The sequence below is a fragment of the Meriones unguiculatus genome, chromosome 10 (assembly GCF_030254825.1).
Source record: "Meriones unguiculatus strain TT.TT164.6M chromosome 10, Bangor_MerUng_6.1, whole genome shotgun sequence".
In the NCBI taxonomy this organism is placed as follows: domain Eukaryota; kingdom Metazoa; phylum Chordata; class Mammalia; order Rodentia; family Muridae; genus Meriones; species Meriones unguiculatus.
In genome coordinates, this window is record NC_083358.1 from 1,533,888 (window position 1) to 1,553,524 (window position 19,637).

The window sequence follows — 19,637 nt, forward strand, 5'->3', positions numbered from 1 at the left end:
TTCCAGGTGTTGAACTCAGGTCTCCGGCTTTGGTGGCAAATGCCTTGACCATCTTGCAGACCTGGCTGAACTTTATATTATAACAGGCAGCTTAAACACAGATGCCCTGAAATTAAAACTGCAATACCACTTAGAAATATTTTTAAGGTACATAGATACAATGAAATAAAATATTGTAGTATAGAAAACAATGTAATAAAACACAGTGCCAGTGTGGGGATAACTGTGTAACAGAGCCGAGAAAAATGAAAAACTATCTGAAGGACAGAGAGCTATGTGCACTCACAGTGGAAACATTCAATATGAAAGTGGTCGATTCTTCCTACAGGGATGCACAGGCTCAGTGCAAGTCCTATAAAAACTCAAGATTTCTATAGTTTCTGAGGAGAATATTTACACTTTACTTTGGGTTGAGGAGTTCACTCACTGGAAGGCTGGATCTAGCATCTGTGAGCCCAGACTCTGATCTCTCACACCGCATGCATAAGAGCACCATGTGCAATATTCATGAGCTAGGATGAAAGCTGAACAGTGGAGGAAAAGAACAGTTAGATGGGAATTAACCTTGAGTGTCGATTGGACAGGATCCAGCATCTCCAGTCGGCTCTCCAGGTGTACCTGTGGAAGTTTCTAGATCGGGCTGAAGGAGGAGGGACGCACAGTCTGGTGTGGATGGCGGCGTGGAGGAAGTGAGCTGAGCACCAGCTTTTATCCACTCCTGCTGCCATGCCTTCCCCACTCTTCCAGAAGCCTCTTCCTCAAGGCGCTCTTCTCTGGTATTTCAGGGCAGAGCAACACAATGACCTACTACAAGAGGCATCCCACCTCACACTGCTGGCCCCTCACAATGACAGTAACAGGGTTAGGGTCTGTTCCAGCAGCAAACCCACACAGCCGAAACTGTGCTTGGAAGTTTAAATAGGACATGAAGTGTCCCTGTGTGTGGACAGACAGGGCCACATGAAACTAAGTTTCTGCACAGCAGAGCACACACCGCCCACAGGATGGGAGAAAATCTTCACCAGCTACACTTCAGACAATGAGTTAATAGCTAGAATTGACAAAGAATTGCAGAAAGTAAACACCAAGTAAGTAAAGAGTCAGTCAACAAATGGGCTAATGAACGGAACAGATGGTCTTGGAAAAAAAAAAAAAGAAACCTAGATGGACAATAACCACATAGAAAGTCTTCGACCTTCCTAGCCACCGAGGAAATGCAAACTAAAACTCCTCTTAGATAGCACCTCACCCCAGTCAGAATGGCTGTCACCAAAAAACCTGCCCCAAAGGTTGGAGAGGATTTGGAGAAAGAGGAATACCTTACTGTTGGTGGGGTGCAAAGTGACACAGACATTGGACGGTCAGTGTTGTGACTCCCCCAAAGTAGATTTACCGTTTGACCCCACTCCTCAACTGGGCCCAGAGATCCCCATACTCCATTACAGAGGTATCTGCTCCCTCACATTTATTGCTGCTTTACAGCAAGGATATGAAACCACCCAGTTCCAACAGCAGATGATGGATAATGAATATCCAGTATGTACATAAGATGGAATACAATCTAGCTCTAAAGAAAAACAAAGTAACAAAACAGGGAAATGGATACACTCAGAATAGTTAAAATTGCAGAAGGTCACCCAATCTTGACAAAAAAAAAAAAAAAAAAAAAACCTCCCTAAACCAACAAAACAAAAACAATACAAGAAGAAACAAAACAGCAACCCCTCCCCCTACAGGCTAGACTCTGGCCTATAACATGTGCGTGTGCTCTTAATGCTCCAGAGCGTATGGAGGGTTCCGAGAACAACGTGTCATTGGTTCTTTCTGTTCATTGTGGGTTCTGGGAATCTAGCGCACGTGTTCAGACTTGTGCAACAAGTGCTTATATGATGAGCTGTGATTTTGTTTTATTTTATTTTTCTAAACTCAGGTTCAACCAAACAAATCAAACAAACAAACTCCGCACTCTCAGGAAGAAAGAAAGGAGCCGTTTCTTTATCCGGCCCAGTTTTTTTCATTCTGCAGCTAGGAGGATGGATTTACTGTGCCTCCGCCAGTGGTTCTTGGGAAGGTCCTCTAGGAAGAACAGCACCTAACCCTGACAGGACGGCAGCTCAACCATCCCAGCTCGGGACCACCAAGATGCGTTCACAATCCCCAAACTCCCCAGAAGAGCCAGAACCCCCAGTTGGGACAAGGCCTTTGCAGAGATGGAACATGCTGAAGCGTTAGCCACTCTCCCAGGAAGCCTAAGGTCCTAACAACACGGTTCCCGTAGACTGTCCACAGAGAATTCTGACTTCAACAAAGTAAAGCAAAGAGGCATGATAATGGTCAAAGACAATATTCTGAAACTCATTTAATACTGGGTGTACACAAGGAAAATGCTTCACACATGAGAGATAAATTTTATTCTTTGCATCATACTGTTTTTGCTCAACTCAGGCTCAACTGTCCCTGCCCCCCCCCCAAAAAAAAACCACTAGAAACAAGACAAGACACAAAAACCAAAACCAAAACCAAAAAAAACCCCTAAACTATCAGGAAGAAAGAAAGGAGCCACTTCTTTAACCCAGCAGAATGTTAATCTGAACCTCAGTTACTACGCATCTGGTTATGCACAATGTCATTACTTTGCTATTAGGTAGTGACTGGCCACTGTAGACAATCATCTCATCAAAGGTCATAGCCAGGGGGCGCGGGCATTACCATAGACAGCCTGTCTCAGTTTCCCATGGTCCTGGGATGAAGGCCCTGGCCCCATGAAGCAGAAGTTTAGGTTGATGAGATGTAAACATGTTTTTGTTATAATCCCAAGTGGGTGTTTTAATCTGTCCACACCTGTTAATTGTCTGTGAGGAGCGTGGTCTTTGCTAGCTTGAGTTAGATGAACTCGGAGGACTTTGGGGAGTATAAATATGACAGCCGGGGGGGGGGGTCAGAACCCTCAGTCACTTGGAGAAGTCAGAGGAGGACTTCTTGCTGCTCTTGCTGGTTACCTGGACTTCTGGATTTCCTGACAACAGATACTGGTATGGCCCCCAAAAGAATCCCAGGACCCTACCTAGCAGGAAGTAAAGAGAACTCCGTCTCCTTTCCCTTCAACCTTCTTTTCCCCTACCTGGGGTTAGGGGCTGAGAGGAGGTGGAAGCTTTAAGGGACCCCCAAGTAAAGTAGCGTGTGGAAAGATTAGTGTCTGCAGTCCCATACATGCCAGGCAAGTGCGTCGCCACCGAGCCATCTACCAGCCCATCTTTACTCCGTCATACTTTTGAGATCGGGACGGGCTAAGTTCAGGCCGACCCTGCACTGGCAATGTTCCTGCCTTGGTCTCCCAAGAAGGGGAGGCTGCAATCCAGCTCCTGCCACGCCAGTTTCCCACGTAAGTTTGGGAAGCTGATGAAATTTGGGTGGGGGAGGGGAGGAGAAAAACGAGCACAATCACAGAGTTGAAAGTTCTGCATTAAGAGTCGGCGTTTACGCCTCATGTTAGTCGATGTACGAATCCTACAACTGCACACAACCCCTAGAGTTCAGCCAAAGCGATGCAGCCCTCAGTGCAGCTGCCCTCAGGAAGAGAGCCTAAGCATGGACTCCCCGGGAGTCCGCATCTGACCGCCACCCCAGCACATTGCCCTTCTACACTGCCAGTGGGGCCTGGATTGGGATGTTCTTTCCAAATTACACAGAAATTAACAGCCACTGGGGGCCATCTTCCTTTGTATGCCTGTGGGTGGATGGTTGTTCCTGTGTGTGTGTGTGCGCGTGTGTTCACAAGGCCAGAGGCCCTTACACAGTCAGGGACAGGTCCTAACTGCTCTCCACCTTGTTTTTTGAGATGGGGTCTGTCGCTGAACCTGCAGCTAGATGAACTATCCAGTGAGTGCCGGCAATCCTCTTCTCTCCCCGCCAGCACCGAGATTTCAGGCATGCAGAATGTACCCAGCTTTTCACATGTCGGCTGAGGACCAAACTCAAGTTCCCATGTTCCCATGACAAGAAGGTCACCCACTGGGCCACCTCCAGCCTCAGCACACCATGAGAGGTCAGCTTATCAGCATGAGATACTATTTGTGAAACCTAGCTCAACGACTTCCTCTTGTCCTTCTATTCGAATTTGTGTGAAGTCAGATCAACACCAGTCATCCAATGTACTACCCACCCCCTCGGCAATCCTATCTAGAACCGCTCCTCTGCGCTCCAATCGTGGGAAATTACTCTTTCTTGTTGTCACTTGTGTATTTTAGCCCCAAAGTCCTTTCTACCCTTGCAGCTCACACTGATGACAAAGCCTCAGTGTTACAAACACCAACACACCTATACGAGGGCCATTGTGACCGAAGGTGGAGATTTGTTCAGCAGCCCTGATGCTTATCTCCAACCCGTAAAACCATAAAGGCTTCTTGGGCAGATGGCCCTGGGAAGGCGACTTTTAAAAACCAGTTAACATACCATGTGTGTGCATGCCTTTGTGCATGCGTGTGTGCATGTATGTGTCTGTGAGACGGGGGAGGGAGGAAGGGAGGGAGAGAGAGGGGAGGGAGGGAGAAAAAGAGAAACTTGCGGGGTGATTTACAAGCAAAGTAAATAAAGCCGGATGAGTAGGCTGCGGCGCTGTCCTGGGTTCGCACTGCACGGGTTCTCTTCCCAGAGCCCCAGTGTGATGGCGCACACCTGTACCGCAACGTTCGCACACAGAGGTGCGAGGGGCGAAGTTCACGGTCCTTCTCAGCCACACAGAGAAATCCAGCAGCCAGCCTGAGCTACACGGAAGCTTCTCAAATAAAAACAAAACCGTGTCTTGTTTTAAGGAAATCAAGTGACTGTCCTAATTAAATCTTAAAATTCACCCTCAAGTCTTCTTTACCCCTACCCCTACATGGAAGCGCTTTGCAACATTTCTAGGATATTGCTACATGTTATACATACTCATCCTGAGAGGAGAAGCTTACCTCAGGAAAAAGTGTTTGCCTCAGGGGAAAAATATTTTCTATGTCCTAATAACAATATCATTTTTTTAAGGAACCTTAAAAAAAAAAGCCATTATCTTGCAGCTGAGGCCCTAATGGATCCAGATGGTCACCATTATGAAGAATACCCCTGTATTCCTTTATTGGGACCCTGAGGTCACAAATTATCTCTGAGAGGTAGGGTTATTCATGCTGCTCAACAGTTAGGTTTTGTTCACCCTGATCCAGCCTGTTCGTCTCAGGCTAGCTTCAGCAGCAATGGTGGTAACTGGGCCTTCCAATGCAGCATGGCAAGCAAGCCTCTCCTGCTTCATGCGTCTCTGCTCTCCCTTCCCACTTGCAACTGATCAAGCTTTAGGTGAACACAGGCAGCTAATCAGCCGACACCCTCAAAAACACCCCACACTACTCCCTGTCACTCAAGGGCGAAGATTTCAGATTTTTCTGAATGAATGAAAGAAAGAGAGAGAGAAAGAAAGAAAAAAGAAAGAAAAAGAAAAGAACTTATTTTGATTTGCTCTCTTCAAATACATATTTGTACCTTTTTCATTTTTTGCAGGAAAAATATTCTTTTCCATTATAATAAAATTGCATTGAACCTGCATAGTAAAAATACATAAAATAATGCAACATGCTAAATAAAGTAATAAGTTTAATTCTGTTTCTGCTGTCACTGGATTCTTGCTAACTATCTCTCTTTTCTGCTTGACATCAATTAATGATTTTAACTCCAGACTCTGTCACCGTGCCCAGCACCCCTGTCTCTAATTAAAATGGATGATGTGTGGCAGGAACAAAGCACACACGATTTCTGTTCTGCTAACATTTCTATTCATTAGTATTTGTGCTTTCACAATAAATGGCTTTTAGTCCTAATTGCAGGAGAGAAACATGAAGAGAACATGTTTGTGACTGAACAGCATCTTTATTTATCCAGAGTAGGTACACGGAATCACCAGATAAAGTCTACAGTGCTGAATCCCTCAGCTACCTAGAAAATAGCCCTACTTCCAAACAGAGGGATTTGATACAGAGACTCAGCCATGGGAGGGCAGGGTTTGCACCTAGGACCTAATGCATGCTCAGTGAGTGCTCTATGACAGAACTAGATCCCTGGTTAAGGTTGTGGTTTTTCTTTTTCTCTCCAGAAAGTATTTTATTAAGTTGTCCAGGCTGTCCTTGAACTCTCAGCAAGCTTGGAACTTGTGACCCACTTGCCTTGGTCTTCTGGATTGATGGGTTTAATGCCTGAACTACCAAGCCTGCCTGCATGGTACAAAGAAAAAGAAAAAAGACTTTAAGAAGCATAAACAGGCCTTATAGTAATTACATAATCGGTTAATTCTTTTGGTGCTGGGAATTCAAAGCAAGATTTTATTCATGCTAAGCACATACTCAACCACTGAGCTATACTCTCAATCTCTAGAACTTCCAATTTTCTCGCTTCCAACTCCTGAGTGCTGGGATTACAGGTGTGTGCTGCTACACATGGCTCATGACAGAGCTCTGGGGATGGAAGCCCGGCTTTGCATACCAGGTGGGCTGTCACCTGAGCACATAGCCAACCCTTTTCTGGGAGGACAGGAAAGGGGGCCGTGAGCTCTTCATTTCCTTAGCCTCCCACTAGAATTGTGTGTGAGAGACACTGTGTCCAGCAACCTTCAATAACGTTATTTTTGTGGTGGGATTGCATTTCAGTGGGAGACAGCTCGCTCAGCATGAGGAAGGCACAGAGTTTTATCCATAGTTTTATCCATGTAAACACATGGTTAATATTTACAGAAGTATATTATATTAAAATCAGTCCAACACGAAACAATTAGAAACAGTTTGGTTGCTTTATATTGTTGGCTTTCTTGAAGATGTCACAGACGACCTTAGGATCAAATTGCTCTTCCGTGAGAATCATTTGCTCCAACATGCTGCTCCAGAAGTCTCGCTCTGGAAATATAGTTCTTATATTTTCTCTCTGAAAACATCAGTTTTGCTGAAATTCATGAAAGAAAGCCTACACTCAGGGAAAAAATAAACTTGCGCACTGGTTTGGTTGTTGTGTGGGCAACAGGACATGAAGATGTGTGCAGGAATGAAGCCCAGTTAAATAACGGTCCAGGCTCTGGAGAACTGAGCTCATGTCCACCACCAGAACAGACCAGTGTTTTAGTGATAACGTTTAAACATCATAGACGGTTTTCTTCCCATTTTCCAATATTTGCTTCTTATGTAATGTGTGCAGGCAAGAAGATATTTTGGTTTGGGAGACATGTCATGGCTCATTAATGAAGAAATTTCAGATTTTATACTTTATGTAGAATCAACCAAAAACTCTGGAACTCAAATAGCTCCAGTGTAAAATAATGTTACAGAAGGAACGCTTCGCTAGTCCACAGAGAGTGGGTGAGGCTCCAGGGAGGAGGCCTTTTCTGGTTATTTTATCTACTCTTACAATCCCATTTTCACAAGGAAGTTACAGCATCCCTTCTCAAAGCAGCCTGTCCATGTCAAACACAGCATGAAGGGAAAACAGACGAGAGGACCTGGCGCATGTGACGAGCACTGAGCACAGTGGGACTCGGCGCCCACCACAAGCATAAAAGCGCGATAGCGTCCGTGAAGCGTCCTCATAAGGACCATCATAAGCATCAAATAATCTATATGCTGTCATCAGCGCCAGCTTGTTACCCATGCTGTGATACAATCTAAGATTCATATAAAACACACTTTTTAAAAGTATTAAGCCACCAAGAGCCATGATTTGCTCAAATTCTAAGTGCAATTGGTTTTTTTATAGGCCAGTCACTTTTTGCTTCAATGCAAAAGGTTTTTGTTCTAAGCCCATGTGCAAGGTAAATTTACTATGACCAACTGAGTTCCCAGGACACTGCAGACAGAGTAAAAGCTGAACTGAGAAATGAACTGTGCTTTGGGCAAATTACTAGTATAAATGAAGCTATGATGTGAAATTCATTATTTAGTTGGACACATTTGACTATGTGTTATGAAAGTCAGTAAAATTCTTTAGGGAAGGACAGAGCAAGTTAGAAATGTCGGTAAAATTCTTTAGGAAAGGACAGAAGCAACCTAGCTGCACAGTGAGTGTCTGGAATGTGAAAGTCTTTGCAATGTTGGCCAATTCCAAGCACGGAAGCAGCACAGAGAACCCCCTATCTGCACGACTAACACTACTAAGAAGAAGATTAAAACAAACAGAAAAACCAGAAGCTAGGCTAAGACACGTGTGAACATTAGAGGAAGGCATAAAGGTACAGTGAGTTCAAAGGAAAATTGGGAGCTGAAGGTTAGCCCAAGGGTAGAATGTCTAGCCTGTGGGCTCCCTGGACACCATTCCTAGAACAAAGATCAATAGACAGATAATAAATAAAAACAAATATTGAGGGAAACTCATGCTTGTGTCATGTGTTCAAACCCCGTCTTTTTATCCACAGCCTAGAAAGCCAGCAGACAGAGTAACTGCTCCATTCAAAACAAAGACAAATGAAAACCAAAATTCCCCAGAGAAAGATGAAGAACATCCGCAAGCTAATTTGTATAAAGGAAGCTGTTGAGCTGGGGCACAGCTCGGGGGGAGGGAGCTCACTTGACATGAGAGATTTCAGGTCCGTCCCCCACTGCCCAACCAAACCGGAAGTGTCCTCAGCCCGCAGAGGGACACTACTTTAGTTTTCCTACTTATTCCTTAGTACAAGACACCCCGACTTCAGAAATGTAAGCACATACCTGTGCTCAAGGGTGCTAGTTGAGCTAACAGACAAAAGGAAACCCACTGGAACCCCAGATTTTGAAAGGCAAATTCTTAATGAGCACAGTGCATCTGGCTGTAGGCGTTCAGGAAATGCGAGGTGGAGGACGGAAGGGGGCGCCTACAATCTCAGGACTGTGGAGGGGGAGACAGGAGGCTCCATGGGGCTTGCTGGTCAGCTCTAGGTACAGTGAAGGAGCCTTTTCTCAAAAACACAAAAACACGAGAGGAAGACACCAGGATTACACAGCCCCACGGACACAGATAGATGCACATACTTCACACACACAGTAAATAAGTTCAGTGTTAATGGACATCCAGTCACTATGTAAAAAGAGTCTTAATTAAAACCATTAAAATTCACTTAGGTTCAAATGAAAATAAAGGTTTCTGCTTGTTCTTTTTAAAAGTCTTCCTTTGTGTTACATTCATTCAAAATCATCACACAGATATTACAGTTACGTGCAAACTATTTCCACTTGAGAGAAAAGCAGTAGATAGGCAGCCAAGAGTGAGGGAGGACTTCTGCCAGGGAGCAGTGGTACCCTGAGGCCTACCTCTCCTGCTCCTCCTTCATCCGCACCCTGTCCTCTTCTGAGGTGAAGGAATCCTGGATCTTTATTCGACCCGTTTTCTCCATCTTGTCATCTTTCCGATGTTTGCCAAACCTGTTGGTAATGAAAAATTCTACCTTGTCAATGTATACACAGCAAGATGTCCTTCCTCGGACACACAAATGCTTAAGTTAGAGATGAGCTTCCTCTGGACACAGCCCAGAAGCCCACTGTCTTCTGAGTGTATCATCTCCATTTAAAGAATGCTATTAAACTTTAATTAGAATATTTCAGGCAAAACCTTTTTAGGAGGGCCACTCCCCACCCCCTCAGTACCCATATTTTTGTGTTGTTTGGTAAAACAAAATGAAATGAGCCAGGCTAGCCAGTTTATTCTTCCGAGGGGCTGAGGAGCGCCCCAGTTGGCGGGATGTTTACACAGTGTGCACAAAGCCCTGGGTTCCAGCTCTATCACCCCCCCCAAAGGGACAAGAGGGCCTGAAGAGTTCAAAGTCACCCTTATCTACAGAGCGAGTCTAAGGTCAGCCTGAACTGTAAGAGATGCTACCTCAAAAACAGCAAAAGAAAGATTTGCAGTTGATCCCACGAAACAAGCAAATAATAAATGTGCAGAATGACAGGCTGAACACTTCAGATACCAGAAGGAAAAGAAAATCTTCACAGAGGGAGCTCCTCATAGGACTAAAGACTGACAATCCAAAATCATCTAGTTAATGACCTTTCTGTAAGCAATGATTCTTCTTTATTTTCGCAGGGTAGGCTTATTGGGAACATTCATCATAGTTTAAAACCTGACAAACGTTTGCAAGGTTTAAAGCACAAAGGATAATTCCTGCTGCTAGACTGGAGCTGATTAAACTGAAAGCTTTTGGGGCATCTTCACTGAAAACACTCTCCTCAGTCTGGTGAGCAACTGCAGGAGGATGCCTTTGACTTAGAAATCCGCACCTGATCTGAAACCAAATGCAAGGCAGGCGCATGTGCCTTGGCCTTGGTCTATGCACGGCCGCGGACGGATGCCAAGCCCAGGGCTCTTTAAGAAAATGCCATGCTGGTGTAAGCTGGCATCCAAAACTCCACAGACGCCGCCAGCTTCGTGTGGACTCTCTCTCCTGCTGTTGTTTTCCCCCATAAAAGCCACGTGCCCTGCGATGCTTGTCTTCCATGGTCTCCCGTCAGATTCGCGCCTGAGGACTGTCAAGTCGCCAGCTGTCTCAGCGAAGAAATCGCAGGCACACAGTCCACAAAGAAATGATCATTAATGAAAATGGGGGGGGGGGGAGTCCTTTCATCTGAGGAGGTGACACAGGACAGAAAGAGGTAAAATCGTGGGCAGGAAAGCTCCTCATCCCAGTGTGGGTGAAGCCTCCAGGCAGTGGAGAATCAAGAACTGAACACAACTTTCTCCCTTTCCAGCTACAAACCTGCGATTCTCCAGGGATCTCATCCAAAACCCCCTTTACAGTGAAGGCTTAGTCTGCAGCCCTTGTACAATCCTGTCAGATAGCAGCTGCTGCCCAGGCTCCTCGGGAGCCACCGACAATCTCAGCTACAAGAGCAGAGGGTTCCTTAGAGTCTCCAACAGTCCTGTTCACAGTGACGGCTGCGGCACCTGAAGGGCTCTGCCCCTGCAGACCGTCCTACCCGCATCTGGGTGTCCTGCTCCTTCCCGAGAAACTCTTTCTCTTAGTTCTCTTGACCCACCATGCTTAAGATCCGTGTTAAAGTGCCCTTAGTGAACTGTGACTCTTGAGGAGTCCACACCCACGCTCTAGAGTGTGCCATACTCTTTCCCTGATCACCCTTCCACTTTCTAAATAAACTCCAACACGGCTTCATACCGGCTTGTCCTGAAAATCCTTCCTGCACCAAAACCAAGGACCTGGTTTTACCCAGACTGGAGCTTCTCAGCTGGTGGTGAGAAGGCAGGCCTGTGGCTTCCACTCAGTGCTGCCGGCTAGGCGAGGAACCAGGACTGAGGTTTACAGTGACAATCCCACATCAGAGAGAAGAGCGAAGGCGCACTCGAACAGTTGACAGGTAAGAGAAAAAGGCTTCAATTCAGTGGTTGCTTAGTGGCACGGGGCATTTCTTACTAGGATAAATCTCATTTAAGCCCCTGGCCACACATGAATTATCCGGTGCAGAGCATAGGCAGTAATTAAGATACACTGTGTTTGCCAAGAGGTTTATGAACCAGGAAGCCATCACCACAATAGTATGACAGAAAAAGTTCACATATTGCCATCAGCGCTCATTTAAAATTGTGTATTCTAATGTGAGAAAATACTCAAAACTGGCTACCAGTTATTCCTATAAAGCAGATCTGACCTTGACATTTGATCTTATTTAGAAACTAGATAGTAACCACACCTGGAAAAGGAAGGGCAGGAGAAAAAAGGATCAATGAACGAGAGTAAGTCCAGAATCTGCCCGCTTTTCACAGGGGATAAGACACGTACTGGGCCTTTAAAACTAATATATAAAATACTAAATATATAAAAAATAAAAATACACAAAATAAAACTTATATACACGCATATATATAAAACACAGATATTTATGTCTATATAAAAGCACACACACATATGTAAAGCCTGGGAGTTAAGGTTAAAGAAAGAAAGAAAGAATAAAGCAGCAAATATAACAACGTGCACCTCAGGAAACATCTGCCCTTCACCATTATTGAGTATCTCCTTGCCCGGGACTGGCGCGCCTGCACACGCGTGCCCTGTCATGGAGCCTCTATTCCAGCCTGCGTTTACGTAACAGCAGGATGAGACGGGCAAGGATCACACAGTGCTGTGTGTAAAGAAGAGTGACAGGGAGAGCCAGAGAGTCTCTGTTAGAGGATTAAAGATGGCTTTCTTGAGGGGAGGGCACTGAACACAGATCATCCAGACGTGCGGGAGCCAGGCGCACTGAGGAGCCAGCACAGGCTGAAGCTGGGACTCAAGCAGGTCACGCACTTCCCTGCTGTGCCCTGGCACATCCCTAGAACCCCACAAACTCAGCATGGTGGCACACACTCAGCACTCAGGAGGTACCGGCAGGAGGATCTGCGGTTCAAGCTCATCTTTCAGAAACTCTTGTCTCAGTATAAAATAAAACATGATGTAAGAGCTAGCACAAGCGCCCTGAGGCAAGATACAATGATTGTCTTTGAGGAAGCACATAGGCCTTGTCCAAGAGTGACACTGGCTGGCATCTGGTAATAATAGTTACACTGTAAGAAGCCGAGTCCTGGAGGAAAACTGTGCTGGGTGCAGGGAGGGGTGAAGGCAGTACACAGAAATGCTAGGGTCTGCAGACGGGGAGGCTCCAGGCAGCGCAGAAAATCATTGTCACCTCCGAAGTCTGGTCCATCCCCTGGAAGACAGACGACTGTCCACCCAGTGACACACAGGGGGGGAGGGAGACTGACTGGTAGCTGAGGAGTGAGAGAGAATCACAGCCAAGACCCAGCAGACAGCATGAGGCTAGACAACCTGAAAACTGCTCAACTAGGCAGCAGCTGGACAGATGAAAGGAACTTCCAGAAAAGTCTATGCCCAGGGGCTATGGAGGGGATGCCTCAGTCGGTAAGTGCTTGTCTTATCTGTAAATACCCACATACAATGGTGAGATAATGGAGGCTATGCTGTGATCCCGGTGCTGGTGAGGAAGCCTAGCCTTATTGCTGGACCTCAGGCCTCAGGGACAGGCCACCTTAAAAAACAAGTAGATGGCGACTCCCCTACCTGAGGCTGGCCTTTGACCATCACACACACACACACACACAGTTCACATAAACATTAACATTGTATTTCCTTAGGCAGCTATGGAGGTGATTACAGCCAGTTAGTTTTTCATTTGTAAATGTCCCTCAGATGACACGCTGTTGCCATGGCGATTCAGGTTATTCTCACTGAGAGGATAATGCACGCCTGTGCACTGGGTAATCCTCTTGGGGAAAACTGAGATTTATCGTTTATGTTTTTAAGCCAGGCCTTGTGCACACTATACGGATACTCCGCCAGTGAAATAACATCTTGGAAAAACTCAGTTGTGTGTATATTCCTGTTCACAATCCAGGTATGAATGACTGAGAATGTCCACGTTGCAGGGTCTCACTGATCTCAGATCCACAATGCAAGCCAGGCCACCTGAGAGTGGCTACGGCAGAGAGGTAGGCTAAAGCAGGTGTTTGGTCAGGCACAGGAAACCTCAAAGCAAGTAAGACAACCCCAAGTGGGTGCACTAACGGCCGTTTCTATGTGGAAAGAACCATCACTAACAGTTAACGCCTGTTAAGTTCTCCCTGATGTTCAATGATGGCCCTCCGGCGCTCAGGAAAGCCGTGTAAGCACTGCTGAAGTCGCTTGCCATTTAAACAGTGATGGTTCTAAAGCTACTAAGACGAGGCATCTTCAAAAGAAACACATTGATGAGAAGGGAGTGTTCTTCTCTACATAACATAAAAATGGCCGCTGGTTGTGACTTTCCCCAAAACAGCGTTTTAAAACACAATACAAAAAAAAGTTATTAAAAACCTGCTGCCATAAAAAAAACAAAAACAAAAACAAAAACAAAAACAAAAAAACAAAACAAAACAAACCTGCTAAGGCCTTGTGACTGAGGAGGAGTTCACCATGATGTATATAGCACTATTTACCTCATGAAATGTGTGGGTTAGAATACATGACACTGTGCGGCTGTGGGACAGGCCTTAACTGGTCATCTACTAGTTGGGCACCAGAACCTCCAACCCAGCACCACTGTGAGGTGGGGGGTCCTGAATCTCGCTCACCATTTCCCAACCCTTGAGCTAGCATGACTCATCACTTCCTTTGAGAATTCACTTCTTTCTGGAACCTGTATTTGTTTTTGGCATCTGCCAGCCATGTATGCTGTCCCTGGCCACAGCTGTCAGTGATGATGCGGTCTTCTGCCCCGAAGACCCTTCAGGTAGATCAGCTGCCCAGCAGGCCAGGTGAAGACGGCAGCCATCAAAATCCAGCGCCATGCTCGCTCTGCGTGATGCTGAGCACAGGCTTACCCTATCAAAGCTAAACACCGCCTTCCTCTATCCTTGCTCTGGAGCTGCTGAGCCCTCGCTGCTCTAGAAAGCCACTGCCAGTCGATTCCGGTGCTGTTAAAGTTCCTTTCTCCGTTCTAGAAGCATCGGCATCCTTTGACTGCTTGGACTTTGGATGTGGCAGCTGTCTCCCAGTACTGTCACCATGGACACTGCAATAAATCCTTCCTTCCTTCCTTCCACTGCCTTTGCCACGGGCTTTGTCATGGTTGTGAGAAAAGGAACTGATATGCCTGGTAGTCTTGAACACAAATGTAAACTTATTTTGTTTAAAATCCTAACCACTCTAGATTTTATAAGAAAAAAACTCCAGCCATGCATCTTCGCAGAATGTGTTTTTGCATTCTTATCCACTGCAGACGGATGTGGTTCCTGGAAATACAAAGATTCGCCTGCCAGCGCAGTCATCACTTGACAGAAAAAGAAACTGAGGTTCAGGAGCCCCTGGGAGCTGTCTGAAGTCCCACTGCAGGCTGGGAATAGATCAGCTCAGGCTGGTTTAGGATACACCTCGGTGGGTCTGACCTTGGTCACTCCCAAGAGAAAATAAAATTCCACATCTGTTCGAAGCTCAGTCTGTGCACTTCCCATGTAAGACACACAACTGGCTCCCGATGATGCTCTTTGAGTGTGCAATTACATCTAACCGGAATTTACTGCGTTCTTCTTTTGTACTTTATCTGATGGTTCCCTCGTCAACTTGTGGGAGCGCAGTTGTTCCCACAGGAGGGGCCCGGAGCTCGGAGCCCAGGGGAATCTGCTCAGGGCAAGAGAGCAGTAATGCCCACTGTCCTCTCAACCCAACCCAGACACCCAGGGCTTGAAGAACCAGACAGCCTCTATGCTGCTATGTACAGAGCAGACAACTGATTTCTTCCTTGTCCAAATATATGAGAAAAGGTTAGGAAGACGTGTCTCCAGGTAGGTCACTTCCCGTGCAAGCTCCGCACACTCACTCCCTGGTCAGCAACTGTAGTCTGGACACAGTCAGGAACAGCTGCGGGGCTTTCTAGCCAGCCATTCCAAACTGGCAAGCGCCAATCCTGGGGAGAGACCTTGTCTCAGAAAACAGAAAATGATCAAGGTAGATGTCTGATGTCCACACATGTATGTACTTTACGCACCCAGGCAAACACTAACATACATAAAACACTTACATTCATTCCATGCACTTCATGTGTGATAACCCTGTTGTTTACAGCTTTGTGACCTGTGGGACAGGGATCCCTAAAAAAATTGGTCTATGAAGATGCAAAAGAGAATCACAGGAACTGAGCACAGCCACTCACAGGCCATCGCCAACATTTCTATTTTCAGTGGCAAGCTGAATGTTAAAAGTTCAGTCTGGCATATGCAAATAGTGCCAAGGGCTTGTCAGAGACCAGCCCAGACTGAGAGGGAACAAGTTCAAGGACTGAGGAACACACATTCATCGGACAGAGAATGCTCAGTTTCCATCTATGCTTCCCATAACTCACACTGCTTTCCAGGGGGGGGGGTCACTTATGATCTGTCCTTCTTATCGTAATTGTGCAGTTTTGTGACATTTTGAGAAATCGCCCCTATGAAAGTGGCTGATTTGCTCAGCAGTGGATTGTGGAAATGATGGGGAAATCAAGGAAGAGGAGACTGATTATGGAAAGCAGAGCACTCCTGTTTGGAGGTGAAAAGGCACCCGTAATCAACAGTGATGAGCAGGGAGGCCGAGAGCAAGGGCACAGACAGGTTGACAGTGCTTTTGTAAGGTGGGTGTGGCTCCCGGTGATGGAGTGTGGTAGGGGTGCTCCCTACGAGCAAATTCGCACACTCTAGAGCCATTACTTTTGATTGTGTACAGTTCTCATCAGCACTAGTCTGATTGGTTTAATAGACTGAATGTGTGCTGCTTGGCATGCGGGTAAAAGTGACTTTCTTTAAAAGCAGCTTCTCTGAAACCAACCTCTAGCAGCCGCAGACGCACACACGCCCTTGATGGAAACGCTGTGTGAGTGCAAACCATTCTGCCACACAGCGCCTCTGTTAGCTGATCAAGGATGCACTGATAGGCCCCGGAACCTGAGGCTTCAAACGCTCACACAGACACGGGGCGAGGAAACAGTAAGGCTACAACAGAAAATGTGAAAATAACACGGGAGACGGGAGAAAAGTCAGCACAGAATCAATTTTGACCCAAGAATAACAGGTCTTGAGAAAACACACACACACCATAAAAGCTGGGGTGCAGACATAAAGGTGTAAGCCGGGATAAGGCACAAAAGGAAACCTTCCAGACAGGAGACCTTTGTATTGAGAACTCAGGCATCCTAGGTGAGCTGTATCTCGGCTCTCATGAGCCTCCTGTTGATCACACGACTGGAGCCCAGCCCTCAGCTCACAGGACATGAGACACGGTCTCCAGGACTCATGCAAAAAGAGGTCAGCTCGTAACTGCTGCTCCACCCCTGGTGTTTATAAGGCTTGTTACACCGTAGTCTCTTAATATGTCACACCCATTCCAGCAATCAAGCCACCAGGACCCTGTAACCCTTACATCTAAATGCAAATGATGTGCAAATTATCCTTGCTTTCTCCTCAAAGTACAGCAACTTTATGATAATGTGCTTACACAGACACATACACACTTCCCCACATACTTAAACACAGGAAAACAAGGCAGGATTTTGATTTTGCAACACCACCAGCTAAGTCCTTTTGGAGTGGTTCTGAGGTGCCTTCTCTCTTGGCTCCTCTCCTTTGGTTCTCCTGCACTGCCATGCTCCTAATTCTTGCTCTGTTCATTTAAATGCATTATTGTTTCATAATACAATACCACAAATTGCAAATTACATTTGGCTCAAGGAGTGATTATGAAAAACTACGATCACGGCTGCCTTTGCTCACATCACGCCGATAATAATGAGGGCCTGATTGAGTTCGAAGCAGCCGAGTGATGAGAAGGGTCAATTTGAGTGTTTCTATTAAGCTTCTTTTGTCAAACCCAACACTTTGCCAGGTCAGAGGCAAATAATCACACCCGGCATCCGGTTTCCATGGTTACCCCGCAGGCTCAGAAGAGTGCGGCTCTACTGCCCCAGGCAGACACACCCACCCCCAAGAGAAATGGCACATTGTTTTGGGGGTCTCTTTCCCACTCCCTTGACCAACAATTCAAAGAGAGGTTTTTCCGTCTGGTCCTGGGAGTTTTGTTAGGTTACGGCTCTTTGGAGTAGCATTTCCCCATGTGGGATAACTCCATTTCAGCTATGTGTATACACATACACACATCTTAAGTGTATTTTTAAGCAAACTTTTAAAGTGCAGTTTCCTTACAGATTTTTAGTCATCTCCCCTCACATCCCTTCTCCCAGTTAAAGTTCCCTCCACACCCCTGCTGACGGTGCCCTTGATTGTCTTCAGAGCCTGAAGTGTTGAAGACATCACTTTGGTCACAGGGTTAGAGGATGGAGCTGATCGAACCTGCCTTCCTCAAGAACTAGTGCTCATAGCATGTAGACATGCACTCTCTTGCACACACTCATCGAAGACAGTGTACCTCATTCTAACAGAACAGGATATGCCAAGAGCTGAACCTGGTACCACAGTTGAAAACACTGACAATACCAAAAGCTCACTGCTGAGGTGGACATGTTCACAGCCTCAACTGAACTCACACTTTGAGGTGGAGTCTACGCCTTTCCCACTGGCTCACAGGGGTCTGTCAGTCACAGCTGCTGGAATGTCCTCCGCCACCCTGCATGCTTACAAACGCCACATAAAAAAATAATAGGTTGTTACAAAGTTTCAAAAAAGAAAAAAAATGCAAAAACCTAAGTCTTGGACTTCTGGGTTCATCTTCTGAACTCAGAAAATAGAAATTTCCCTAAAGATCTCATTATCTTCAAAGCTTGGCATCAGTCAGCACTTTTTCTGTCGATGACAGGAAACAATTTCTGTTGATTCACACTTCTTCCAGAATGTTCCCTGCACAGTAAATTAGGAAGTGTGGACGATCACGGTTTATCTCGAGGTGGATTTGCATAGCCAGACCAGACTGGAAAGGGCTGAGGCTTTGAAGGCCGACACTGCTCAGAGAGAAGCCAGGGGACCCAGCAGGAACACACCACCCTCTCAAGGAACGGAGCATCCCAAACTATGCATGTGCTTGCAGGCCACCATTGCAGTGCCCTAGGATGCTGGGCAGTCAGCATCAACGGTCACTGAAGGGTACCCAATGCCGACAGTGGCTCTTTCCCAGCCACGGCCCCGACCGTTCCATGCTGTGGCTCCATCCCCAGGATGTGCTGCTGAGGCTAAGAACCCAGCTGCTCAGGAGGACCCCAGTCCTGGCAGGTTCAGGGTCGAAGTCACGAGAGTCAGAAGCAGGAGAGGCATTTACTGTCCCTCTTCTAGCCCACAGGCCCCGCCTGCGCACCAAGTGTGAAATTGGTGAATGTCTGAACAGAGTCTGTGCATCAGAACACTGACCAAGACGCCTCTCATCTCAATGAGGTGGGTGCTGCGTGCTAGCAGGCGCTAGGGTACAGCGCAATCCTAAGCCAGAGGGGGACTCAGTGACCAGCCAGTGTCCCATCCATGCCATCAAGAGGCCCTGCCACAATCAAGCTGCCTCCGCCTGGCATCATCACATGGAAGTCTCTGTCTGAGGCTGGACACAGCCGGGTCCTAATGAGTGTGTACGATCAGCACAGGGTGTGAGCTGGCCGAAGTTCTCCGAAAGCAGCATGTGCGGGGATCTCACAGGTAGACAGCACCCCACCTCTATGGAGAGAAAGCACTCAGGAGCTTCGCATGGGAAACAGTGCAGGAGCAGTCAAGCTGGGAGGGTAAGAAAACTCCAAGTGGCCAACAGGCAGCGCAGTGGCCTCCCAACTTGATGCATGCTTCCCAGCAGCTGCCTGAGATTAAACAGATGAAGCAGAGATGAGAAAAAGAAGGCAGGCAGTCCTGCTCAATGCTGGTCTGCGTGCCTGAGCAAAGCACACTCCACGCGCTAAGGTAAATTCCGGGACCTCTGTCCTCTGACCAGTTAGGTTTTACATGTGGACTCACCTATTTGGAGTTCACAAAGTAAACCTTTCTTCATTACACTAACATTATAGCACTCGTGTGTATGTGTCTGTGTGTTCAAGTGGATGTGTGTAGTGTCCAGAGATCAGTGCTTACTCTGGTGATGTCCTTCTTGACTTTTATTTTTAGACATGCTCTCTCACTGGCCTAGAACTTAATGGGGTAAGCTAAGCTGGCAATGCTAAGAA

At 46.5% G+C, this 19,637-nt stretch overlaps 1 protein-coding gene across 10 annotated transcripts in view; it reads right to left on the bottom strand.

Moving 5' to 3' along the window:
• Window positions 1-19,637, bottom strand: part of Pard3 (par-3 family cell polarity regulator) — a 506,727-nt gene that overhangs the window by 129,518 nt on the left and 357,572 nt on the right. For all 10 annotated transcript variants that reach the window (XM_060391770.1, XM_060391771.1, XM_060391768.1 and 7 more), the window contains one exon: window positions 9,288-9,398. In XM_060391770.1, coding sequence (XP_060247753.1) covers window positions 9,288-9,398 — 111 coding nt within the window. The remainder of the gene's footprint in view (window positions 1-9,287; window positions 9,399-19,637) is intronic.